This window comes from Rutilus rutilus (genome assembly GCF_951802725.1).
Source record: "Rutilus rutilus genome assembly, chromosome: 12".
Taxonomy (NCBI): domain Eukaryota; kingdom Metazoa; phylum Chordata; class Actinopteri; order Cypriniformes; family Leuciscidae; genus Rutilus; species Rutilus rutilus.
The window spans coordinates 24900386-24928187 of NC_140217.1; the positions used below are offsets into that span (position 1 = coordinate 24900386).

Genomic DNA, 27802 nt, shown 5'->3' on the forward strand with positions numbered 1-27802 from the left:
TAATAATAATAAACAAACTGTATTTGTATAGCACCTTTTATACAAAACTCATAGTATTACAATAAACACCAAATACTTCACATATGTACCACTTATGTACAATAAAATAAAATAATACAATAATAATAATAAAATGCATGACAAAATGAACATAATTATTATTACATTTTTTTTAAATAAAGTAACAAGAAACTATTAATACCTATATTTCAGGGGGAAAAAATCCTTTTTAAAAGCTAAAAAATAAATAAATAACGTTAAGTGTTTGTACATAGGCTACATTCAGTATTGAAGCACACATGCAGTAAATGGCGCTAAACACATTAAAACTCATTGAGCGTCGATCTGAAAACGTCACCATTTGCGTCAGGGTGAATAATGTCAAATATTGAGTCTTTCTCCAAGTGGACACCCATTGTTTCCCTCCCCTATACACCACCCTCCATCCCTCTTTGTATGTCCCAATGTTTTTCGTCGTCACATCCCGGCTCGGTCCATGAGGAATGTCGGGTCTGTATGGTTTAAAAATAGCCCCATCTCATCTACAGCCTGACACGCTGCTCCAGCGAGGCTCATAGTGGTGCGAGCAGCAGGAATGTGAAGATGGCTACAGATCTGGGAGAGCTACTGGTCCCGTACATGCCCACCATTAGAGTACCGAGGACAGGAGACAGGGTTTTCAAGAGCGAATGCGCTTTTTCCTACGACTCTCCTGTGAGTATTATGTCAAATACTTCATGCATGACCGTTAAACAACAACTGGCGTTCCACAGACACGTGGAAACTAAAAGATACATAGCGCGTAAGAGAGATTGGGGATCCTCGCCGACCATTCTCCTGCTCAACTTATGTGACAGCCTGCAGAAATAAACAACACACGGGTGTTTACATCTTACAGCGTGGCCAAGTTCCCCTCTTTCAGTTGGCGTTATACGAGATTCAGATGTATAATGATAGCAAACACTGTTTGAACGCTGGTTTGTAGGCTACTAGAGACAATTTCTGTCCACTGTTTTTAAAGGCGTGTCAAAGAAACAGGCTAATTATTTCCATTCCCACGTTCTTATGCACTCGGCATCTTCCCATCCTCGTTGGACATCTATAGTGTGTTACTTGTTGATGCCAGACTGTTTATTGTGATATCTCCTTGATATCAAGAGACAAACAACTGTTACATAGCATCAAATATGTGAAAATTGGGATTTCCTAAATCTATACTAATAAGCAGTAAGCAGCCATGACCTATTAAAAGAATTCAGGTCAACGTGGGTTGTTATGTCTCTACAAGCTCTGTCCACAAATCATGTATAATACTATATGTTTTTGCGATCAGTTATCTATAAACGTGGATAAAGTGCACAACTAGCTCCCAGCTGTAAAAGTTTTAAAGGTGACTCAGCTGTTTGGAGTTCATCATGTCAGACTAAAAGACAGGTTATTTTTACACACTATCTGTTCAAGCTCGTGTGTCACCAGGAGCTAGTGACAGGTTTTTCAGTCTGGTGGGCCCTCAACACCCTAACCGACACACACCAGCCCAGTAACAGTGTTTTGATTCAGATTAAACTCAGAACTGTCTTGTTTGTTTATTCTTTATCGCTAAAAGAATAATTCAGATTTTTTACATTTAGAAGAAACGAAACACTCCTGAAAATAACTTTAATAAATAACATAAACAAGCATTATGTAATTATATAATTATGTGAATCTTAATAACCATAGGTCCCACCAAAAGTGGTTGTATATATCATGAAAAATGGGCAAAAAGTTATTGCAATATATGCCTGACGAACATTTTATTACCATATCCAACAACATAATACTTATTGGAGCTTTGTTGTTATCGTGTTGAAATTTAAATCTTTAGGTAAAAGGCACTTTTGTGAGCATTCAGCAATTAAATGTTTATTTATAATTTTACTTTTATGTCCATATTTCGTATTTCTAATAATAGGCTACATCCCAGATATTTGGCATGAATATTTAATGAAGCCGTAGATTGTAAATAGGATGCAGTTATTTTAGATTATGCCCTGCTATGTTGAAGTGTGTCCTCTTTTCATGTATATGTTGATGCTTATGTCTTTGAACGGTCTGCCTTAATCTCTAATAGCAGTTTTATTCACAGTTGTCTGGTAAATCTAAGTAGAAATATTGAATTGTATATTATACACTTTATCTTAGCTTAAAACTTGCTTTATCATTTCTTTTAGGAATCGGAAGGAGGTCTATATGTGTGTTTGAACACATTCCTGGGATTTGGAAGAGAACACGTGGAGAGACATTACCGTAAAACTGGACAGAGTGTGTACATGCACTTAAAACGGCATGTGAAACAGGTAAGAGCAGCGACAACTTTTTTTTTCAAGCTTATTGTTGGATTGAATTCTTTGCAGATTTGTAAAAGTGTTGTTTTATATTTCATTCTGCACTCTAAAGGAACCTGTTTGTTTTGCTAAGGCAGGTTTATAAAAGCTACTTAAATGCCCTAATTGAACTAAGGCCTAATCCTGGTTTAGTCTAAGCTGTGTCTGTGAAACCGAGCCTTAAAGTAGTAGTACAATGAGGAATCTCATACCTTCCTAGTCCAGGTATATCGTGCAAAACTAGGAAGGGGGAACATGCATTCACTCATTTGAACATATTACATTTATATTTCATAGTCCCTTTGTCCTTTGTTACTGCTCTTGTAAAAAATACAATTACTTAATTTATTTTAAACTTAATGTCTAAATATAAATATTTTAGAATTTCCCGTAACACTCTGCAACCTCTGCTGTTTACCAGATGGGTTTTGTCCGTACAAATGCGTTATTCACAGCTATAAACTGACGTGACTTGCGGATGTTTTCCGCCCACAGTGCGCAAATGCAGTTAATCTATAATCAAATTAGTTGTTGATTAAGTCATATCTTTTGATTTTTTCCTCTTATGTTATGTGAACATCCTCTAGTTTTAAGATCTGCCATACAACGCTACTTTCAAAAGGTGGAAAAATTCAGTTTAGCAGAGATTGATGACTGTTGGATTTGGAAAGCAGAATTTTGAGGTGATTACCCTAGGTCTTGAGAGCAGAGAAGAATGTAAAGGTTTTAGGTGTGATGTTTCTCTTCATAGAGTTTTAGGAATCTGCTATACTGTAAAAAAATGAGATGATCAGTAAGTCATGCCAACTTATGTTTTACATTAATTCATCAAAATAATTTGTACAAGTTAGGGTTAGGGTTAGGTACGAGAGTAGGAGATTCAACTTGTTTTTTTTTTTTTTTTAAGTCAGTTAATATAATCTAAGTTGAAATGACATATACTTAAAAATGTAAGGCACCAAACTTGAAATGAAGTTTTTCTTTTGAAATATTTATTTATTTTACTTTTTTACAGTGTATTCATAAATTAAATGGTTTTGACATATTGGTTTATAATTGATGAGCCCAGCATACTACTAACCCAGCATGCCTACTCTTGGGAAATGTCAGGAAGAAACAGAAACATTAAAGGAATACCTGGGTATTTGCAATAATTACAGTATATTTACAGCATGATAGATGAATTAACAACATGTTACATAAACAGAAGATAAATGAACTGTGCTGCATTATTTATAACACCATATCTATATATATTTTTTTTGTCACTAGATATGTACTAATTGATGGAATGATAGATTTTAAATAATCAAATACTGAGGTATTGTCTCATGTTTTGAATGTTACCATGGCAATCTTTCCATCTCTTAGCAGTTCTGTTGATTCCCAGCCTGCTCCTATACATTGACCTAATGATGAATGATCTGTTGGTCATTTAGAATAGGATCTTATTTATTCATTGTTTTGTTTTTTGTTAGTTCTAAGTGAATTTGGATGTTCTGGTTAAATGCTGCAATTTTCATGTTTCTATCTGTTCAGAAACTGCTGGCCCCCGTTCTTGTACAGTAGCTCTTGTGTTTGCTGTTTTTACTTAGGATTACATGAGAAGTGTGTCAACATTAACCATTCAGTAGTCCACTTTACTCCACAATCAATTGATTTTACCATTATGTGCTTTGTACAGAACGATCATTCTCATCTGTAAAGCTCTTTATCCAGATTTGATCAAATTTGCAACATGATTCTGTAAGATTTGTTAACGTTACACTTCATTACCCATGTTGTTTCTTGATGTTAATTACAGAAAGCCACAGGTGCTGCAGGGGGTGCCATACCAAGAAGAAGGAATGGAAAAGTATTTTTAGGTAAGTCTGTTTTGAAGTAAAAAAAAGTCCCAGACTCAAACTTCAATCTCAAATGAGAGAGCCTGAATAAGCCTTATTTTTATGTTTAGCAACCCCAGTCATTACTGGCTGGGGCTAAATTTATCTTATTTATTTGTATGTGCAGTTAGTAACCATTCTAAATCTAAAGTGCCACATGCTTGCCCTGGCCTAATCTTCTGCTATGGAGGGTTGGTTTTCAGTGGCCGGCTATGCCTGTCAGCTGCTGTGCCCTATCAATCCCCCAGGCTGACACACTTCTGCCATTGGAGGTGTGACGTAGCAGGTGGCGGACCTGCGGCCTCTTATTCTCATGCATCGCGTTAATATAAACGCCTGTTTGAAGACGATATGTCAGACAGGATGCCAGTCATTTTGTAAACCCACAATGCTTTGCCACACATGTCATTTAGGCCACTCTGACTGTTCTATTAAGGATAATGTCTAACCTGTCACCCGTGGCTTGGAGCGCAAACTGATGCGATCAGGTGTTTTCTTTAGTCTGTCAGATCTCGTAGCCATGTCTAATGCAGACACAACTAATAAGTGTGACAGTCATACTCAAATTAATTAAATAACTTTATTATTCTTTTTTAATGACCAAACTTGCAGTTTGTATGACCTCATTTATAATTGAGAGAATAGAAAGAAAATTTGGGGTCCTATTATGCTTTTCCACTTTTTCAACTTTAGCTGTTGTGTAATGTTGCTGTTTGAGCATAAAAAAAGATCTGCAAGGTTACAAAGCACAAAGTCCAAAGATATTTTATTTAACAGAATCCACTTTTCAAGAACGACAACGAACTGCTCGTTTGGACTACAACTCGATTTTCCCAGATCTTATGAAGTTACAATGTTACTCATTTAAATAATCCCGCCCACGGAATACTCAAAAAAGGGGGCAGAGTCCTGATTGAGCTGTGCTATAGAAGATGGAAGAGTGTTGCTGCTATTTAGAAGAGACTTTTTTTTTTCACCCTGGTTCCAAAACCCCTTTGTGTGGCCTTCTTAAGGCGGACAAACTAAGTGCGCTGCACATTTTATGGAGAACAGCTTGTTTTCTGTCTCTCGCTTTTGTAAGCTCTCGATTTTGCACCGTTCCTTATGAAAAATTAACTATAGTTTTGTTACCGATAAAAGTCCGTGCATGAAATTCGTTCTGCACGATCATCTTGTTCGTTAACATTGTCAGGGTCTGAATCGGGCTTGAAATGGTTTGAAATTGACGCCATCCTCAATATCTGCGCTAGAGAAGAACTCGCAGTTATGGAGGGGTGGGACATTTCCCGATCACGCGCTAAGCACTGCCAATCACAGCACACTGGGCCAGCTAACCAATCACAGCACATTTCGTATTTCGGAAGGAGGGCTTTATCGAAACAGGACCTAGACGGCGCGTTCGAGAGAGGAGCTGTAATAGTGTAAAATATGTGAAAATTAATGCGTTTTTTAAACAATCAACCTTGAAAACATATTCTAGTACGCCCCAAAAACAAAATCAAGACTTTGTAAAAGGGCATAATAGGACCCCTTCAAGCAAACTACAAAAATCTATTTTAAAAGGTTGTTAAAAACCTCAAAAAGACATAATGAGAGTTGCAGCCTATAGACTTTCTAAATTCATATACATTTTAACCTCAAATCTTAATGTTAGGGGTCTTTTTTTAAAGAAAAGGACAAGATAAACATGAAAAGAAAGCCATTTTGAGTGTGTACATTGTGTGGAGTTTCATCATGTGTTTATTAATTAATTTTTTTGGGACAGTGTTTTGGGAAAGTGCAGCTCGATTAAAAATAACTCTTTCTGCTTCTTTTCCTGAAGATTTAGAGCTTAACCGTGATTTTAATGGAGATGATTATGAGTACGAAGATGAAGCCAAGCTTGTCATATTTCCAGACCACTTTGAGATCCCTTTACCAAATATTGAGGAGTTGCCCGCACTGGTTAGTGAGTGTGTGCTCATGCGCCCTGTATGCCCTGCATGCCAAAGGCCTGATCTGCAGTTTCAGTTTCAGTGCTTGCTTGTCAAACATCACATCATTACATTTTATTATGTCTACAGATGACCTTATACTTATACTCACTGTTCATCCTTCTCATTGTGTGCAGTGATGTCATGTGGTGTTGGCAACACGTGTTGCAGTAATATTAGTTTTAGTTATCCAATATCACCTATTACGGATTATTTTGTTATACACTAAAATCTGTTTAATTAAAATTTTAAAATAAGTTAATTTCTGATTAGATCCGAATTCTTTGTGGTTTAAAGCAGAATCATCAGCCATTCATGCCTGAATATACAGCATGTGTTGTGTTTTTATTGATATATTTTAAATTATTAAGAGCAATATGGGTTTTTCTGGGGTATACACCGTTCAAAAGTTTGGGGTCAGTATGATTTGTATTTTTCTTTAAAGAATACTTTTATTCAGTAAAGATTAAATTTTTTCAGATAAATGTTTTTTATTCATCAAAGAATCACAGTTTCCACAAAAATATAAAGCAGCACAACTGTTTTCAACATTATTAATAATTATAAATTTATACATTTCTTGAGCACCAAATCAGCATATTAGAATGAAGGAATACAGAACATTCAGTTTTGCCATGCAGGAATAAATTACATGCTAAAATATATTAAAATAGAAAACAGTTCACAATGTTCAGTATTAAATCACAGTTTTATTGTATTATCTAATAAAATGAGCCTTTGTGAGCATTTGAAACGTATTTCAAAAACATTAAAACATCTTACCATCCCCAAAATATATATATATATATATATATATATATATATATATATATACATTTCTTATTCTCAAATATTTGAGGATTAACTGGTTGATGTAATATTCTATCAGTACACATGATGCGAGAAGGTTCATGGTGTTATGTTGTACTACTTTAGTTGTTCATACAATACATGAAGTAGCACACAAGTGAACACACATCTTTGTACTTGTAGACACTTGTAATTGCATGGTGTGCGTACTTACTGCTGCTTCCCTTATATTTATTACCTAGAAAATAGTTGTGTTATTTGGCCTATCTGACCAGGATTCAGATTTGGTTTTAAATATTTTTAAATCTATTTAGTCATAGTCTGCACCACTTTCCAGCTGGCTGTGGTTTCTTAAGCAGTCATTAAATGCAATATCATATTAAGCAACGGAACAGCTATAATATAATGTTCACATGCCCCTTTAACTTTCAGGTGACAATAGCCTGTGACGCCATCCTCAATGCACAATCTCCATACAAAAAGCAGGAGTCAGATTCATGGGAAGAGGAGATCCAAGTATCTAAACATGCCCGAAGTCTCAGACAGCAGGAGAATGGGGTTCGAATTCCTCCCAGGTTGGTCACATGGAAGCCCAGAGCCATAAGGACTAGCACTCTAGAGTCTGCTGATGCTTACTTAAGGTCACCCTTGAATCCGATATGTCTGCTTTCCCCTGCCAATAATATCAATAATATCAAAACAAGCTATTGATGTTTATATGTTTAGGATAACTATTAGTAACAGTGTGTTCTGAAAAATCTAGTTTTATGTTGTAAGAAACTGGAAGAAAATTTCCATTGGGATACTTTAGGATTGGTTCCAATGACAGAAATTCCAGTACTAATACTGTCATAATTTTCAGTGGCCGATACTGATGCTGATATCTGGATAGGAGGGTGTCTGATGGCTGGCTAATATAACATAGTATTTGAAAGTAGTACAGTTTAATTATAGTAAATTAGCCAAATTGATTAAATTAACACTTGTTTACCATATTTGTCTAAAAACTTTAAAACAAATGTTTAAATGTGCTTTTACCATTCCCAAGGTTGTTTTTAGATTTTAGAACAGATGCAAAAGGAATCAGTGTTATTTTAGTATTATTTATGTACTATTATAGTATTTAATAATATTTAGAAATAGCTTTTTTATATATTAATTCATATTTTAATTTCAGTTTAAGTTTTAGTAATTTTGTTATGTGCTTTCGTCATTTTTGATTATTTTTGATTTTTATTTAGTTTGAATTTATTTTTATTTAGTATTTTTAGTACCTCATTCTAAAAAGAAAATAAGAAATGTTGCCTTAGAAGTTTTTTTTTTTTTTTTATCTTTCATCTAACATTTATATTTCATTATATTTCAGATTTATTTCTCTTGGCAATTTAAGAAAAATAGTATAAGTATTAGTTTTAATTTTAGAATTAGAATTAGAATTAGTATTAGTTAACAATAACAACACTGAAGGGGAACTAACACTTTAACCATGCAGAAGACAATCTCAAAATGGCCAAATATCGGCAGTTTGATTGATTGATAAATTGATGTGTTGGAAATGGTCTCATAATCAGAAACTGTGTTGGTTTACACAAATAGATTACAAATAGTCAGTGGATTATAGAGTAACATAGCCTCATCACTTTGAGGGCACCTGATTCACCTGGACTGAAATATGAGGAGTTCCTCTCCTGTTTGTGTCTTCAATATGCTTTATGTCCTATTAGCGGCTGGAAGTGCGCCAAGTGTGAAATGAGAGAAAACCTGTGGCTAAACCTGACGGATGGCTCTGTCTTCTGTGGGAAATGGTTCTTTGATGGGAGCGGAGGGAACGGACATGCCCTTGAGCACTACAAAGAAACCAACTTCCCCCTGGCAGTTAAACTCAACACTATCACCCCAGATGGAGCAGGCAAGTGTCTCTCCATGACAGGTTTTTCATGTGTCACACAGTCTTCCAGGAAATATGTTGGCCTGCGTGTATAACACACAAAAATTGCAAGATAACAGATAAAAAAAATTTGTTCATAGAAGGTTTTACAGATGTTTTGGTTCCATTCTCTCTTTTGTAGATGTTTATTCCTTCGATGAAGAAGAAGCAGTGATTGATCCTCACATATCAGAACATTTGTTACACTTCGGAATAGATATGCTGCAAATGCAAAGGGTATGGTTTTTTTGTTTGTTTATTTTTTCACACTTTATTCATACATTTCTCTATGTTTTATCATGTAGTCAGTCATTCATTTATTATAAATATCTAATACTGATCATATTTTACAAATATTTATAATATTTAAACATTTTCATGGTATTAATGTGTCTTTATACATGAAAATATATAGCTTCCTTTATATTGTAGGAAAGGAATCGTCATATTTGTGGGTCTGTGGCATCAAATAGGTTGAAAACCCCTGTTCTAAACAATAGTTAATTACTTAAGCAAAGACAAGCAACACTGCCTTCTTCCAACCTCCTCAAATGTCTGTCTATCCCTCTCAGACAGAGAATGGTCATCATACAGACAACCACGTGCAGCTGCGTGTGAGTGACTGGGAAGTGATTCAGGAGGCTGGTATAAAGCTAAAGCCCGTCTATGGCTCAGGATATACGGGCATCAAAAACCTGGGCAACAGCTGCTACCTGAGCACCACTATGCAAGTGCTTTTTAGTATTCCAGAGTTCCAGAGAGCGTGAGTACTCTAAAGACCTCAGTGGTCCAATGCATTCTACATACTCGTCTACATTCTCCTCCCATTGTCATTGGGTCTGTTTGAATGCTATCACACTAAGACGTGCCATTTCTGAGGAAACTTGTATTTAGACTCTTAGGGCCAGATTTACTAAACAGGGCAAATTAGTGTGAGAGCACAATTCCAATAAAGCACATATGAGAAGGGAAAGTTCTGCGCATGATCTACTGACGACGCAAATTAAAGAATACAGACGCAGCCGAATCTTTTCTATAATGACCGACTCAATCTACCAAGAGCAGCGCAAATTAGCGTTTGGTTTAAGACATGCTTTTTTGGGCAGTTAATAATGGCACAAATACGAGTAAATTGACCAGCGCAAACCTTAGTAAATCACCTTGCGTGATTCATTTCAATACTCTCCTCCCTTAAATTTTGCATCTGAAAGGGAAACTCCTACAACTGCATATTCAGTAAGGTCAGCCGCAAAAATAACCCTGTCCAGTCTAGGCCTTTTCAGTACAAATTTTTCTCTGCGTGTCCTTAGTACATCCTGACGGTAGTTTTTGTAACGCCAAAAGAGGGTTTGCGCTGGAGCAAGCTGTTAGTAAATCTGTTAGTAATCTGTGCCGTCTTAGAGTTTGTTTGCTGTTTTTTCTTTTATATGATGATTTTGATTCAATGCCAGATTCATCTAGCCAGGTACTTTACCCAGTTAATTAAATATGCAGGTGTAACAGTGAGAAATGATTTTGTATATTGTAGGTATGTTGGGAACCTACAGAGAATATTTGACTACTCGCCCCTTGATCCAAGCCAGGATTTCAACACACAGATGTAGGTGTTTTTGTCATTGAATGTTAATATCATGTAACATTTATCATGTTTTTTATTTCTGAAATTCAAATTACTTCTAATTATTGTATAAAATAATGCAATGCAATTTTATACATATCTTTACTGCTGTCTGCAGGTGCATTATTTGACATCTTTCCTGAAGCGTGTGCCATTTAGACATGGTATTTAAATTGTAATGTTTGTTTTCTTATTTTTCAAGGGCAAAACTTGGTCATGGACTTCTCTCAGGCCAGTACTCAAAACCTCCAATTAAATCAGAACTAATTGAACAGGTGATGAAAGAAGAATACAAGGTATTTGATTTGGTCTGTCTTGATGATATTCGGCTTGATTAGGTTTGCATAAGTGTGCCAGTTGCAGTCCTTTGCCTGCCTCCTTGCTACCTATATGAGAATCAGGCAACCTTAAGGTACATTCATACTAACAATTATTTGCAGTGACCCGATGTCATTCATTGGCAGTTTCAGGTGGCAAAAAAAATAAAAATAATACAACAAAGCTGAGCAGAGTTTGATTTTATGCAAATGAGTAGAAACACAATGCGGCATCTACCAATAATAGAGCAGACGTGAATGTACCTTGGGTATGCTTGTACAGCTTGTTTAATTTTTTTTTTTTTTTTGAGAGAAGCCACAATATCAGATACTATTTTATCACAACAGTTATCAATATTCTTTAGCTAAATTATTGTTTTGGTTGCCCTCCTTTTTTGTGTGTTTTTGTCTTTTTCTAAATGACTAAATTGTAGTCATCTGAATTTCTACAAAATTGTAAATGTGCTTCCATAATAATAAACCGCCTTTCTCGTTCTAAGAATAAAATATGCTATGTGAAAGAAACAAAAAAGCTGCATGCTATTTCCCTAAAGTACAGCTTTGTGGCCTTTTAAAAGTGTTTAAGAATGTCTCCCTGTAAACCAGCTTTCTTAATAGGATTTCTGATGGCATTTTAAAGTGCATTTGGTGACCCTGAGCCTAGACGTGTCATGTTGTTTTCCTCTGTAGCAGCTGCAAAGAGGGATTTCACCTAAGATGTTCAAAGCGCTGGTCAGTAAAGGACATCCAGAGTTTTCCTCAAACCGGCAACAAGACGCTCACGAATTCTTCCTGCATTTAATTAACCTGGTGGAGGTACGAAAGTGTTTTTCTATCTTATGTGCTTCTTTTGTGGAAATGTAATATTACCTTGATTATAATGACGTTGTGTCTTAAAAGGATAGTTCACCCAAAAATGAAAATTCTATATAATCACCCTCATGTCACTCTAAACCTATTTGACTTTCTTTAGCTCAAAGATGTTGATGAATTACTTTAATTTTATGGAAAAAGAGCAGCTTGAACAGTTTTCTAGACTAATCATTTTGTGTTCCATACAAGAAAGTTTTTAGGTGAAATATATCTTTAAATCATTTTGAGAGAAACAAGGGTTTCTAGGGATTGGCCAAAATTTCCCCAGACGTGTTTGTAGACGTTGAGTCTTGTCAGGAGGCTCTGGTTTCAGGAGACACATTGGACTGTACTCTCTACCCCTCTGCTGGCAGACACACACTTGAAGTGACTTTCTCAACTGAGTTAAAATTAGATACCCCTATCAGTTACACAGATAATGCTTCCTGTTACCCTCCCCACTTGGTCTATGTCCAGAACGAAAGCCATTGCCTTCTCTGACACTTTTCTGTGACTTAAAAAACAAACAACAGCAGGAGCCCCGCTGTTAGACTTTTACAATGTGAGATATACTATGTAGGTCAACAAGAAACAGTTCCCAACTAATTTTACATTATACAACGTAACATACTTATTATTTGAATGGATCATGCAAAATGGCTTCTATATGACAGGTGTTGGGAGGGGAGGGGTTGGAAAATATAAGTGCTTGTTGACATCAGCTGAAATGGAAAGTTAATTGGGAGGGTTAGCAAGTTATTAAGGAGCATTCACACTGATAGCAGTTTGTTTTTGACCAGAATGATGCAGAATGATGTTTTTGAAAGAAGTCATGTTCACCAAGGCTGCATTTTTACAGTTAAATACATTTTTACACAAAAATACAGTTATTATGTGGGATATTATTACATTTTAAACACATTCTATTTGAATGTATTTTAAAATGTAATTTATTCCTGTGATGGTAAAGCTGAATTTTCAGCATCATTCATTTACTCCAGTCTTCAGTATCACATGATCCTTCAGAAATCATTCTAATATGCTGATTGTTACAACTAATCAAGGCCTAATCTTTGCTGACATTTGCTTTGGTCCTGACAGTGCTCATACACCAAGAGGGTCAAACTCATAAAACCAAGACAGAGCTATAGTTCCTTGAAATGTTTAGTGCTCAGAAATGTCGACTGGTTTATTTGTAGCTGCCCTCAGCTGTGCCTTGTATGAAATAGCATAAGGCCTGTGAACAGTGAGGGGACCTTACAGTGCATTTCTACCTCCTCAGCAGGTTTGTTCTCTGCTCACTGGTCTCTGGTATCTCAGACTTGATAGAGGAGGGCTCGTATATTTCTGTATGGCCTCAGAATAGCGAAACCTCTGAAGGATGACCTCGTTGATCTTAATTACGGACTAACTCTGTACTGTCCCTAAAGATGCCTGAATTTAAATAGAAAGTTGATTTGTTTACCATTCGGTTTGAAGAACTATAAATCATATGATCATTATTGTGTTTTTAAGTCATTATTTTGCTTGGTAATGACACAGATATTCCTGTCCATCTTTAACATCTAACATTTAAGTACATAGTACTTAGACCACCTAATATGAAGTGTGACCAAAATTCTTATGTTATTTTGCCTTTAATGAACCTGAAAAGTAGACTGGAAAGTTAAGGAGAGAAGGCGAATGGGAACAGGCCAGATTCCTGTGTTTCCATGAGCACAACAAAAACTTTATTATGTTTTGCCATTTTCAGAGGAACAATTCAGGCTCAGAGAACCCCAGCGATGTGTTTCGCTTCATAGTTGAGGAGCGAGTGCAGTGCTGTCAGACACAGAAGGTGCGGTACACACAGCGAGTGGACTACCTTATGCAGCTTCCTGCACCCCTGGAGGCTGCCAGCAACAGAGGTAACCTTCTACAACTGATTCTTTGAACATTGCTCTTGCACTACACAGTTTAAATGTTCAGTTATTACTTTAAAGAGCTATTTCTACCTGATCTGACTCTAAAAAACGAATAAAACCTAATATAGTTATGTGATTAATTTATAATAAATTATAGTTTTTGTCTTGAATAAAAATGTATTTGTTTTTAAGTTTAAAGTTGTTATATGAATTCAATGTGCAGGTAGACATATTTGTGTTTTATTTGCATATGGTTTTGTCATTTGTACAGAAGAGCTAATAACATATGAGAGTAAGCGGATGGAAGCTGAGGAGAACATGCGGCCCCCTCCAGAGCCGGTGAGAGCCCGAATCCCCTTCACTGCCTGTCTGCAAGCCTTCACTGAGCCTGAGAATGTTCCAGACTTCTGGAGCTCTGCGCTGCAAGCCAAGTCAGCTGGAGTGAAGTAAGCAGGCCTCTGGTTTTAAGACCTTCGAATGACTTGCAAAACATTCTGCACAATCTAGAAGAATATCATGGGGTTTATATCGACAATAATTTTATACTGTATGCGTGAAAAACACACACACACACACACACACACACACACACACACACACACACACACACACACACACACACACAGTATATATTTTCTTAATTATATATATATATATAATTATTATTATTATTTTTTTTTTTTTTATGGATTATGCAGTGTAGCAATGTTAGTTAACCTTAGTGAAAGTTATGCTCTGTAAGACTGTATCTTTCTCTTTCCTCAGGACTTCTCGTTTCTCATCTTTCCCCGAGTACATGGTTGTACAGATAAAGAAGTTCACATTTGGTGTTGATTGGGTGCCCAAAAAGTTAGGTGTGTAAATTTAAGTGGTCTTGATTTGATTTTGTATATTGATTTCACATTGTCAAGTAACACGTTGCTGGCCAAAGTATGTACAAAATGTTGGATGATTTCTTTTTTAATCCATCCAGCTCCTGTCAAAGCCGGTTTATTAATGTCATGTTTTTGTTTGTCATCTGTGTCTGCCTATCACATGCTCTCTTGTGCAATTCAGACCATCACATGTCGTGCATGTTGAGCAATGCTCAATCATGATTGCTTGCATCAAAAGACTATCAGTTTTCAAGGTGTTATGTTTGCTTAGCAGAGGCTTTTCCCTTGTCCAGTAGAGGGTACTGTAACACTGTTTTTCTACATGAGAAATTATGATCAGAGAAAGTTTGAGGTTCTGTGTTGGAGCAAAATGTTGGCAAGGTTTTTGGAAAGGAATAATGCCCAGAGTCTGTTTTGGGTATATCAACATGCAGTACATATCTTTGTGTCATATATATGTATATATTATTTCCTTCAAATATCTTTTTTTTTGATGTGCTACAGATATTTCCGTAGATGTACCTGATTTCCTGGACTTGAATCGCCTCCGGGCTACAGGGCTACAGGCAGGAGAAGAGGAACTGCCTGACCTTACACCTCCCATTGTCATTCCTGAAGACACCAGAGGTGAGAACCTTTACTTCCATTCAAAGTGTTGGGGTCAGTAAGATATATATTTTTATTATTTTCAGAAAGAAATTAATTTATTCAGCAAGGGTGCTTTAAATGGATCAAAAGTGACAGTAAAGACTTTTACATTGTTCCAAAAAGGTTGTATTTCAAATAAATGTTTTCTGTTAATCAAAGAATCCTGAAAAAATTTATAAAAAAAATAAGCAGCACAACTGTTTTCGGCACTGATAATATGTTTCTTGAGCATCAAATCAGCATATTAGAATGATTTCTGAAGGATCATGTGACACTGAAGACTGGAGTAATGATGCTGAAAATTCAGCTTTCCCATCACAGGAATAAATAACATTTTAAAAGTTATCAAAATGTAAAAATAATTGCGTTATTTTTTTAAATTTGAAATATTTTACAATTATTATTATTTTTTTACTGTACTTTGATTAAATAAATGCAGCCTTGGTAAGCATAAGACACTTCTTTCATGATCTATATATGTTTGTGTGTGTGTGTGTGTACTGTATATACATTTTATGCAGTGTAATCAAAACAGCCTGCTTTAAATTGCACAATTGCATATTATTCCCTTTTGCTCTGTACTAACTAAATCTTGTTTTCGCATTCAGACTTTTCAACAAACAACTCTTTGGAATGTAAGTACCACTTCGATTGTAAAAGTGCAAAAATGTATTCCACACATTTATAATTGTACACATGCACTACAAAATTACTTATTCGATGAACAATATTACAAGTTTTAATAAACTTTAATTGACCTTAAATATAATTTGTATATCTATTGTTAGTTGTGGAATGTTGATTTGAAGCAACTATTTTCTTTACCTGTTCCTCAGCTCCAGAAATAGACGAATCATCCGTGATGCAACTGGCAGAGATGGGTTTCCCTCTGGAAGCCTGTCGGAAAGCAGTGTACTACACTGGGAATATGGGGGCAGAGATGGCCTTTAACTGGATAATAGCGCACATGGAAGAGCCAGGTAGGACCTCATATCTTGTCTGAACCGACACATTTTGAACAAAGGCATATCCTTTGTGTCCTCTGTTAATTCCATATAAAAGCATTACTTAAAATAATAATAATAATATATATTTTAAATATTACATAAATAATATGTAAAACAACAAAATGTTCCATATACAAATAATAAATTATGTACATTCGTTATGGCCTAAAACTTGCAGCTGAGACAGTATTAAAAGTATGAGATCTTATTTGTTCTATGGCTTTGGTCACATAGTCTAGTAATCAAGGGAAAAACACTCATGTGTCTGCCATTTTAGCTTCATTGACTAAAAGGTTGTAGACATTTTGTTGGAACTGAAGTGTGAGAAAAAGTCTAATTGAGCAGAAGACCGAATCACCTAATGCAATTGTGCTGCACCGAAAGGAACATATTCATATTTGCATATGAATCACCCCATTTTTTTCAGATGTATTTCAAAGAAAAAAAACATTGTCTTATATTCGGAACAATATGGTATGTCTAACCCCAAATCCTGAAAAGTAAAAAAAAATACAAGTGATTTGTTAATTCTCTTTAACTTTTATTTAACTTACAAAAGTATAAAGAAAATATTGTCAGTTTTCACAACAAATTTTGATTCTGATGGCTGTAACACACTCCAAAAAAAGTTGGGGCAGAGGCATGTTTACTTTTAATTATACTTTTTAAATGTTTGGGAATTGAGAATACTAATTTAAGTTTTGCAAGTGGAATTTTAGCCCAAACTTGCCTAATACAAGTCAACTGCTCAACACTCTGTGGTTATCGTTGTCCTCTTCTCCTTTTCATGATGGGCCATACATTTTCAACAAGAGACAGATCTGGAGATCTGGACTGCAGGCAGTCAAGCACATCCACTCTATGTTGTAGAGAGTCTAGAAACCACTCTGTTTTAGCACGTGCAGAATGAGGCCTGGCATTGTCTTGCTTCCCAGGAAAGATGTCATCCTGATGGCAGTATATGTCTCTGTACAATCCCAATATACGCCTCCACATCAATGGCACCTTCACACCCATGCTGTTTGTACTGATGCATCCCCATACCATGACAGATGTTTGCTTTTGCACCTGTTGCTGATGAAAGTCTGGATGGTCCTTTTCATCTTTGGGACTCAAAACTCAATGTCATTTTCACAGTGTTTTGGATCATCTGAGATAAGCTCGGGCCCAGAGAACTCAGCGCCATCTCTGTATTGAACAGATGTATAGCTTTCTCCATGCGTAACAGAGATTCAAGCTGCATTTCTTGATGCAGCGGCAGACTTTAAGTGACAACGGTTTTCCAAAGTAGTCCATGATGTGGCTATATTTAACACAGCAGCATGATGGTTTCTCATGCAATGCCATCTGAGGGCTCGAAGGTCACGCACGTTCAACAGAGGTCTCCTGCCTTGCCCTACACAGACTGAGGTTTCTCTGGATTCCCTGAATCTTTTCACAATATTATGTATAGCAGTTGGTTAAAGACCAATTTTTTTTTGTTGCAATCTTGCATTGAGAAATGTGATTTCTCATGAAATTTGGCACAAAGTGGTGAGCCATGAATTACCCAGTCTTGAGTCTTGAATGAGTCTTTGGTGGATGCTCCTTTTATACTCACACGATAATCTCACCTATTACCAGTTCACCTGCCAATTGTGGACTGTTTCAAAACAGTTTAACTGGGATATTCTGTCGTCTTTTCACTTTTATTTTGCCTCTGTCCCAACTTTTTTGGAGTGTATAGCAGCTATCAAAATCAAAATTTGTTTATATTTACAAAATACAATTAATTTGGCCAGTGAAAACATTGGCTTTTTTATACTTTTGTCAGTTAAATAAAGGTTAAAGAGAATTAACAAATCACAGATTATTGATTTTTATCACATTTTACAAAATGTCCCAACTTTTCTGGATTTGGGGTTGTTTGAAATGAATTGCATTTTATTTGCTTTTTTTTTTTTTTTTTTTTTTTCAGAACAGACCTGTGATAATACATAAAGTTTCCCTAAAGGAAAATTTTTAATTGCCGTCTATGCTGCATTAAAGATAAATAAGCTGCAGAAGTCTGGTGCGCTTTGTGAAGCTCATTATCTGGGTTCCAGCCACAGGGGAATATTTCATGTTTAGAGCATGCCACTTAGCTGGGCTCTAAGATAAATACATGTGACGTAAAGAGTTGCGTACTTTTATTGATGGGGAAATGTTCATGCCAAATGAATTAATCCAAATACAATTTATATCTAAGTTGCTTTATTTGAAGTAGATTTACACAAGAAGTTTACACAAGGTTCTATTTCAAGTCTCTTGCTAGGAACCCTTGTTTATCATGGCGCTTCTGGCTAGTAAACAGTCCTCACACTTCAGCGTCATCTGCAAACTGGGAATTCTGTTCTCCTCACTTTCCTGCCCCAGTTAAGCAGCCACCTGAGATCACAAACAGACTCAGACATACACACCAGTGGAGTCTCTAGTGGTCCAAACCCCATTAGCTTCACATCTCCTGGACTTGTGTGGCGTACTTCTACTCCACCGCTACAGCTGGGCCTGTTTCTATATAGTCACCACTGACAGGGGTTATTAATATATCGTGTGTGTTATACACAGCTTCATACACAGATTTTTTTAGTCTTACATAAATTCTTCAGTACTGTGGAGATGATATAAGGCTAGTCTAAAGAAAACAGAAATCCTAACTTTTAATTTTTTTTATATTAAAAGGTCAAACTATTTGGATCTGCTTGAAGTTGATAATTTTAGTCTTTCTATAATTATTATACAGAAAATTCATACAGTCTTTCTATAATTATAATACAGACATACCAATTCATACCTTTTATTAGGTATTGTTTGCCTTGACTAATTCAAAAAGTGTGTATAATATGTATAGTGTGTGACTTTTTATAGTCAAAAACATTTGAAAAACAAGCTTTTGAAGTTATTTAAAGCTTTTTGAGTAATTTAAAATGAATAAGTTCCCCCAATATCACAGTTTTACTGTTTATATATAGCATATATACAGTAAAGCTGTAATATTGTCAAGAATTATTCCAATTTAAAAGAAATGTGTTTTATTTTCAAATGTAATTTATTTCTGTGATGGCAAAACTGAATTTTTAGCAGTCATTACTCCAGACTTCAGCGTCACATGATGCTTCACAAATCATTCTCTAATATGAAACATTTTTCTCAAGAAACATTGCAAATAATAATAATTAGTCAAGGCAAAAATATGATTATAAAATAGAAAACTTGCATTTCCCCTTGGTTTAGAGATCTGCATAGTACAATAAATTAGTTTTAACTAAAATTGTATAATTCATATTTAATTAATAGTAAATATTTAATTAATAGGTGATAGGAAATTATATTTATGTTAAATTTGTATCCTTATTTAATCCATAATTTCCTCTTTTTTTAAATTATGTTCAGCAGACAGCAGTTTTTATAAAAGCATTAAGGAACTGGAGGTTGTGATTATATATGGCTAAAGTCCATTGTTAGGCATGGCACACAGTAGTACCTTTAATACTTAATTAGAATGTTTGTTCATGTAGGACTGAGGCAGGTCAGTTTGTAGATGTTAGAGGTCAAACATGGTGCTGTCATACAGTTTGTTTTTGTGTGTCTGAGCGCAGCATTTGATCTTGAACATTAAAGGATTAGTTGCAGACTACAGGGAATGGATTACATGGCTCGTATTCATTTGAATTTCCGGTTTATCTGTGTAATCTCAACAGGGCAGCGACTGTGATATTTTCATCCTCTCTGCACATTTGGTGAATAAATCCGCACTTTAGACTGAATCTGAAGTTCTTCTTGAGATACTTTGGATGTATAGAACTACATAATGTACTTAGTGTTATATCTACTATCTTGTGTTGTCTGTGTTCTGATATTTTAAAAGTAGTATATGTGTGATATAATACAAAGTGTTACCAAGACTCTTAAAACTCTTGTGAAACTTACTTACTGTAGATTTTGCTGAGCCTCTGGCAATTCCCGCTTACATGGAACCAGACCTGCTCAGCCCCAGCCTCCCTACTACCAGTGCGCTGGACAACCAGCCTCCAGAAGAGAGCATCTCCATCCTCACGTCCATGGGCTTCCCCAGACATCACACAATCAAGGCTCTCAAAGCCACAGTGAGTGTCCTGTCTCATTTGCTTCATGGGCAGTGGCCCCGAAAAAGAATTTGGACACCTAAGCCACACTTAAAGGGATAGTTCACCCAAAAATGAAAATTCTGTCATCATTTACTCACCCTCAGGTTGTTCCAAACCTGTATGAGTTTCTTTGTTCTGCTGAACACAAAGGAAGATATTTGGAAGAATGTTTGTAACCAAACAGATCTCGGTCCCCATTGACTACCATAGTATATATTTTTTCCTACTATGGAAGTCAATGGGGACCGAGATCTGTTTGATTACAAACATTCTTCCAAATATCTTCCTTTGTGTTGAGCAGAACAAAGAAACTCATACAGGTTTGGAACAACTTGAGGGTGAGTAAATGATGACAGAATTTTCATTTTTGGGTGAACTATCCCTTTAAATATATGTATGTCATTGCCTTATGATAAAGTACACCTGTGGTTACTCTGCTAGAACACCTGTGTGAACTTTACACATTCATATAGTAAAAATTATTTTGAGACCAGCTGGTTAAAAGTAATTTCAGAAATGGGTCGAGGTAGTTTTGATAGAAGTTCACACATTTACGTTTCCAAAATTGTCCAGATGGGCCACTGTATGAAGGATGTTACTGATTTGATCTGTTACTAGCACTTATTACTGATTATTTTCAGACTTGATTCTTTGGCAGGAATATAATTATCATACTCTGTCATGTTACACAGACGCAACATGTTTTGGCATGTCAGAATCCGTTTTGTCACTCGTCGCTCTTCGAATAAGCATGTGAGATTGGAGTAGACATCTCTTCTGTTGAACTACTTGGCTAACCTTCACAACCTTCTCATGTACTGAAGGTCATACATTATTTTTATTTTTTTAAGGAAATGTGATTTATATTGGTTTGACTTTCTTCAGAGATCATGCTGTTAATTAGTAAAAAATTAGCTTGGTAACTAAATGAGTGTATATATACAGGATAATTCAGAAGTTATATAATTGTTATATAATGTTTAAACATTATTCCTTCACAGCAGGACCTGCTTCTTCTTGAATAATTATCTTTGTCTTTGTGTTTTAGACAATGTGGTGGTGTTTTTCATGTCTGTGCTTGTATGTGTGTTTAAAAATAGCTTCTCAAGCAGCCAATAATAGCTCGGTAACAAGTGGACATCTTCAACCTACGTCGTTCACATTTGTCCAGGAAAAGATGAGGGCGTCAGGCCACATTTACTTTCAGTGCTGGCATTTGCAGTGAATCACGGCACTATTTCAGATTAGTGCCTATGCCTTAATGAGTCTTTTGACAACGCTAGAATGACCTCAGTTAAATCAAGGACTTTCGTCTGGTCTGAGCAATTTAAAAATGGCTCTTTGCCTAAGGATATAATTTTGATGTTCAGTGTTTTCTTGTGAAATTAAAGCTTGCCATGTTTTTTTGTCCAGTTAAGCTGTTAGTCTGTGTTTTACGAGCTCCTTTACTCTAGTGATGAAAATATTTGTCTTTTAGCCTGAAGGCAGTGGTACGGTATCATGAGGTGTCTTCTACTTCTTGTCTGACTATAGAACAACAACTTGGAGCGAGCTCTTGACTGGATATTCACACACCCAGACTGTGAAGAGGAAAGTGAGGCTATGTCAGACACAGCAGACACCGAGCCGAACGATAACAGCTTCTCAAACGCCAATGCTCACAGCGAATCCTCGCTGTCTCCAGATCAGGACCTGTCCAGCCCCCGCGTCAGAGACGGACCCGGGCGTAAGTGCTCAGTGAATATTGAATTCAACAAACAGAGGGTCAACACATACTAAGGATTATACACATTGTTGGTTAGATATTTCATTGCTGATGTTGTTTTTTTTTCTTTCTTTTTTTTTCTCAAAGGTTACGAACTGTTTGCCTTCATCAGTCACATGGGAACATCCACAATGTCTGGTCATTATGTGTGTCATATCAAAAAAGAGGGCAGGTATGCTGATTATAATGTGTGTTATTTATTTACACCTTTTCATTTTGTGGATGTTACAATCAGACTGACATCAACAACAAACAATGATGTACAGTTGTAATTGAAATTATTCAAGCCCCATTGCAAATCAGGTTTATTGGCAAAATTTACAGATTTTCAGCAGTTTGCAATGAACAAATCAAACAAAAGTAATTGAAATAGCTCAACGCAACAAATGTGGTTTCCCCAAATTCAACTGAAAATGCAACTTTTAATGACTAAAGGCCCTTGCACAAATGAGTCCGAAATTCGTATCCGAAATTTGCGCACGTTAAAAAATAAATACGACCTCCCGTTATGTCAATCACGCTTGCCACACTGCCTCCGAAACTTTCGTCCGTTAAAAAAAAATTCGGATCAGGTTCGATTTTCTGCGTTTTTCGCATCCGTAGCAAGCATTTTGAATGGTGTTTTGACAATTCAGAGCCACCGAATCACGAATATTCACGAATACGAAAAACCGCAGGTGAAAATTTCGGACTCAGTGTGCAAGGACCTTAAGACTGCAGTTTCAAAATTATTCAACCCCCTGAATAGGATCCCTCACAACTAATCTGCGAAACAGGTGTTGTCTCAAGCACACCTGATGCAACTAAACAAGGGCTTCATTAGTTAGAGCTAGAACACATGACATATCTGAACTGGCTAGGTTTGAATATAAAATGAAAATAATAAATGTAAAATAAAAATGATCAAATTGAATTGTTTGGGAAAACATTGTTTACATGTATAAATTGTAAATAATTTATAAATCTAAAAAAACAAAAGAAAAGGTAAACATTTGAATTATGAAAAAAATTAAGAAAGTATTAATGTTAAAAACATAAAACTTTACAAGTTTTCATTTGTTAACATTAGATAACTAAATTAGTTAGCATGAACTAACAAAGAACAATTACTCTACAGCATTTTTTAAGTAAGGGATAATGTACAACCATCCGGTGGTTCTCTCAAAATAACCTCATCACCCTGTCAGGGGTAATTTTGAGAGAACCACCGGCTGGATGTACATTATCCCTTACTTAATGTTCATTTCAACATTTACTAATACATTATTAAAATCAAAAGTTGTGTTTGTTAACATTAGTTAAAGCACTGTGAACTAACATGAGCAAACAATGAACAAATATATTTTTAGTAACATTAATAAAGATTAATAAATGCTTTGTGTGTGTGTGCGTGTATATATAACTGAAACTCAGATATGATTATTTTTTTCTTCACTTTTCTAGATGGCTGATTTACAATGACCACAAAGTATGTTTGTCAGAGAGACCCCCTAAAGACTTGGGCTACATGTACTTTTACCGGCGCCTGTCAAGCTGCTAGATCTGGACCTTCACAACCTTATGCACAGCCATTTGGCCAGAAAGGTGTGTGGGGCACCACTGACACTGCTGGAAACTAGGGAAACATTTACATCAGTGAGACGGAGAGAGAACCTCTCATCCCCTGCCAAGACCCACACAGACACTAATACCACAGCAACGGTCGAGCAGGGAAACAAACGTGTGTTGTCTGTCTGAGTTTTGTTTATTTGTCAGTCTTGTGTCTGCTTTAAAGGTACGGTGGGATGCGTGCAATTTTAAGTATGCAGATTATTTTCCTAATATATTCTCAAATTATTTGTTACATTTCTCATTGAATACTTTAAGCTCCTGTGCCAGTATTTTCAAGACGTACTTCTTTTGAAAACAACATGTGCCTGCATTTACAAATGTTATTACTGCCATTTCAGAATCTCAGAATGTACTCACTGCAGTTCAATTTCATGTTATTTGGGTTACCTAGTTGTTAAACAACAATAAAAAGCCTGTCAGAGTAGATTTCAAATAGAGATTTTGATGAAACTGCAATCGATCTGTAACATAATGTTATTTCACAAAAAAAACGAATGTTTTTGACTCATAGAGGGAAAAAAAGTTTTTAAAGGCAAGTTTATTGAAATACTGGACTATGTTCCTTGTTTGATAGGGTCTTAATTTGCTGGTAGATATGTGCTAGATATATATTCTAGCATTTGGATTGATCCATATATGTGGCATCATTGACTGACTTTTTTTTTAAAATGGAATCCATATTTCAGGTTTATTCTCCCCAAAAGCAAAGGTTTGTCGAGTTTCCATACCTTCAGGCAGAGGTAAACTTATATATAGTAATATAAGAACATTGAGCCTCATTTATTGGCATGGCTTTAAGAATATAAGTTTATACAATATTATTACATTCAACTTTAGGTCCATGATAGCTTTCTGAAAGCGTCTTGCAAAATTTGACGTCTGAAAGCCTTTCAGTCAGTCTGATATCTGACCAGAAAATGCACCAATATCACATATTCATGAAAAGTTCAAAGTGCTTTACTTTGATCATATCTTAGTAGTTTAAAGACTGGAATGCATTTGAAGCCGTTCTGTTTCATTTATTTCCAGTCTCAAAGAATGTAATACTATTTTTATCCCGTACTTAAGCAATATGTGATGTCATACTGTATAGATCAGAATTATATGCAGTGTTATTCATAGAATTATCTCAGATACATGTATGTATTTGTGCTCAGTGTTACCAAATCTCTCAAGCTTTATGACATATCTGACAAACCTGGCTCCGCCGCCATCACCTTTAACCGATTTCAAACCTTGGACATTTCATTTATTTGCTGAAGAAGTATGTCATTCCTAAACAAAGCCAGAATGCGTTCTCAGCAAGTGTTCGGCGCAAGCCTCAGTCTGAGGGTGAGCACTGAATTAAAGTTTAATATTCATTGTTTTGATCTCGCTCAAGCTGAGGTGGGGCTTGTTCATCTCGATTTATTTCAACTGGATGTTGCACAGTCAGTTGTAGATTGTACCGTCGTGTTTCTTTCTATTGTGCACTACCTGTTATGTTGGGAGGTCCGTGTCTTTGTCCGTTTACCTCGTGTTGTGCATGTCTTTCTTTGGTGTATCCATCTGAGGTTCTCTCACTCTTTCTTACGTTGAATGAATATTCATACCCAGTTCCTCCTACTTCTCTTTCTCTCTCTTTTCTGTCTTTATATTGGGTGTGAAAGTGGATGTTTTACCCCACCTTTCTCAAACATGCCTTGATTATTTAATTTTTTTCTTCTTCAGAATGTGCACTAAAACTCAGAGATTAGTCAGTTGACATTTTGCAATATATTATTGATTTTTAGCGGGTTCTGTTTTTCATGGAACTGAAGGTTAAGTGGTACGTTTTTATTGTTGAACTTTTTTCTTTTTTGCAAAAAATGTGTGCCAATTCTCTAGTTACTATACAAACTTGCCCACTTGTTTGTTATAAGTTTTTTTTTTAATGGGTTTTCTGATCCATATATTGTTTAGAAACACACAGTCATGGCAAATGTGGGAATCCTCATTCAAATATCTGTTCAAACATACTCGATGTTTGGATTGTTCAATAAAATCCACAATTGTTTATCTGTACCATTTTCATATTTGGCAATGGCAGTATGGAAACAGGAGATTTCATCCATGGAACCATTTGTTTTTGAGTCCCTTAACAAAATAACAGATAAATACTCTCATGGCAATAACCAGGCATACATAATCTATTACAATATTTTATTTTAAAAGATATCTTTTGTATATGCATCTATCTTTTAAATATTGGGCCAGAGTTATTAAAGCCTTTGGCAAACATTCAGAAAGTTTGCATGTACAAATTCAGAAACACAGCTCTGAACAATGCATAATGTATTTGAGCCTCTAATTCTAAAGGCTTTAGTAAATCTGGCTATTGCAATAGTAATATAAGTGACTATAAAGTAAATATTATTGAGATTTTACCAACTGCATTGCAAAAATTGCTTGTTATTTATTTCTAGATATTTTACGGTTAATATGCCGTATTCTTCAGATCAATATATATATATATATGTCACACAAAATTGTGTGATTACACTGATAAATAAGTAATAGAAATGAAGGGTATAGATTAAAATAGGCATGTCAAGTTCATGCATATAAATAAATCTACAGCATTCAAAAATAAGTATATCCGGCATGCGATCATACATCAGGAGCATGAATTCATCTAGACAATCACACCTGAGATTGTACAAAGTTCTAGAAAAGAGGAGGTTTGGCCTCAGGCATGAGAAAATCTACAGTATCTACTGTAACATTCGGCTACAAAGCACAAGTCTGTTCTAACTGTATCGATGAGCATATACAGGACTTTTCCAATAGTTTTGGATACAGAATAATGAAATAAATACAGAGTGCAGTAAATAAATAAACAGAATAACAATAACACTTGATAATGGGTGCTTGAATGGCTTTGCATGCTTTTTCATACATGTATATTTTTTAATAAATATATTCTTACACTTTGTGTGGGGATCATTAAAATATATGATGCTACAAATAAGCTCATCTGGATCAGGGAGACTTTTTAAAAAAAAGAAACAAAATATCAAATAAACCATCGACTACCAGACCTTCTAAACCTACCAGTTTACACCTTAAAACACAAAAAGTGGCAAAGCATGTAAAGCTTTCTTTTCGTCTGCTTCGAAGGAAAAAAGGGAAGAAAAAAAAATCTATAGGTTTTGCATAGCATTTTAAAATCATTCACCTATGTACTGACTTTTCTCGAAGCGCAAATGCAACATTAAGCACTTGCGTGTTCACACTGATGAGCAAAATGGCAAGTCATGCAAGCTGGAGATCAACGAGTAACAACGTCAGTATTAGGGTATAAAACTGTGAACAAATCACAAATTGTTTGGCTTAGATATTGGGCAGCTTTCTTCAAAAACACAGACACTTGTTTTCCTGACAAATCCAGGCTGATAATTGTGGCAAGAGGGGCAGTGTATCAGAATTCCCTGCATCGAATTTTGTACAAAATAATGCTATGTCCAAGAACACTTTGTCCAAAAAGACCTTGATGGAACATAGACTTCTCTTCAGTTATATCAAGAGGTCAGTTTATGGCAAGGAATGGCTTTTATCTGATATCATACCGATAACATTAATTATTTATTTTACATGCACGATAAGTAAGGCTTTTTAATCTGGTCTGCAAGCTCCAGGAAATAAAGGGGATGATGCAGCAGAGATCAGGTGAGGAGTGTCCAAGTCCAAATCAATAATAACCCCACCATCTCAAATAAAGAGTGAGTTTGAACCAATACATTAAGTCTACGGAGTACAGTACATGTCTAATCAAGTCATTGATGTGAAGTCAATATTCCTCTTGCACATTAATAGTCTGCGTTCCTCTGATCAATTGTGGAATTATTAAGTTGTCCTCCGATTCCCATTGTTACATTGCAGGTCAAGCTGATATTTTCTCTAAGGCATACTAGTACAATCTTCTCCAGGCGTTGTGCTCTTTAGGATAATCGTAAACTGATGTGCAATTTGCAAACCTATTAAAATGGTAACATCCAGCCATCAGTTGTCATGAATGTAAAGGTGCTCTGCGAGAGTTCTTTTCATAAAGTACTTTGGATATTTGCCATGTTTAAAGGGTAT

General features: G+C 35.7%; 1 protein-coding gene across 3 annotated transcripts; it reads left to right on the forward strand.

Moving 5' to 3' along the window:
- Window positions 1-393: 393 nt before the first annotated feature.
- usp13 (ubiquitin specific peptidase 13) lies at window positions 394-27794 on the forward strand. Of its 3 annotated transcripts, none has more exons than XM_084425609.1 (21): window positions 394-714; window positions 2214-2339; window positions 4171-4231; window positions 6072-6193; window positions 7465-7607; window positions 8757-8941; window positions 9102-9196; window positions 9532-9722; window positions 10488-10559; window positions 10780-10852; window positions 11585-11710; window positions 13500-13653; window positions 13922-14096; window positions 14416-14504; window positions 15030-15152; window positions 15782-15808; window positions 16010-16153; window positions 20138-20304; window positions 21859-22051; window positions 22178-22262; window positions 23534-27794. In XM_084425609.1, exons 1-21 carry the CDS (start codon window positions 604-606, stop codon window positions 23628-23630), a joined length of 2559 nt encoding a protein of 852 aa, XP_084281735.1. In that variant the 5' UTR covers window positions 394-603; the 3' UTR covers window positions 23631-27794. The 3 variants fall into 3 exon arrangements, with proteins under 3 accessions (XP_084281735.1, XP_084281734.1, XP_084281733.1); XM_084425608.1 differs by having other exon boundaries at window positions 395-714; window positions 10780-10873; window positions 11588-11710; XM_084425607.1 differs by having other exon boundaries at window positions 395-714; window positions 10780-10873; window positions 23534-27793.
- Window positions 27795-27802: the final 8 nt, after the last annotated feature.

What these genes read in the sequence shown, in the direction of transcription:
- usp13 (XM_084425607.1), top strand. Translation starts at nt 604, where the DNA reads ATGGCTACAGATCTGGGAGAGCTACTGGTCCCGTACATGCCCACCATT. An exon ending in TAAAACGGCATGTGAAACAG is followed by an intron (nt 2,340 to 4,170) that starts GTAAGAGCAGCG and finishes TGTTAATTACAG; the next exon opens with AAAGCCACAGGTGCTGCAGG. An exon ending in GGGGTTCGAATTCCTCCCAG is followed by an intron (nt 7,608 to 8,756) that starts GTTGGTCACATG and finishes ATGTCCTATTAG; the next exon opens with CGGCTGGAAGTGCGCCAAGT.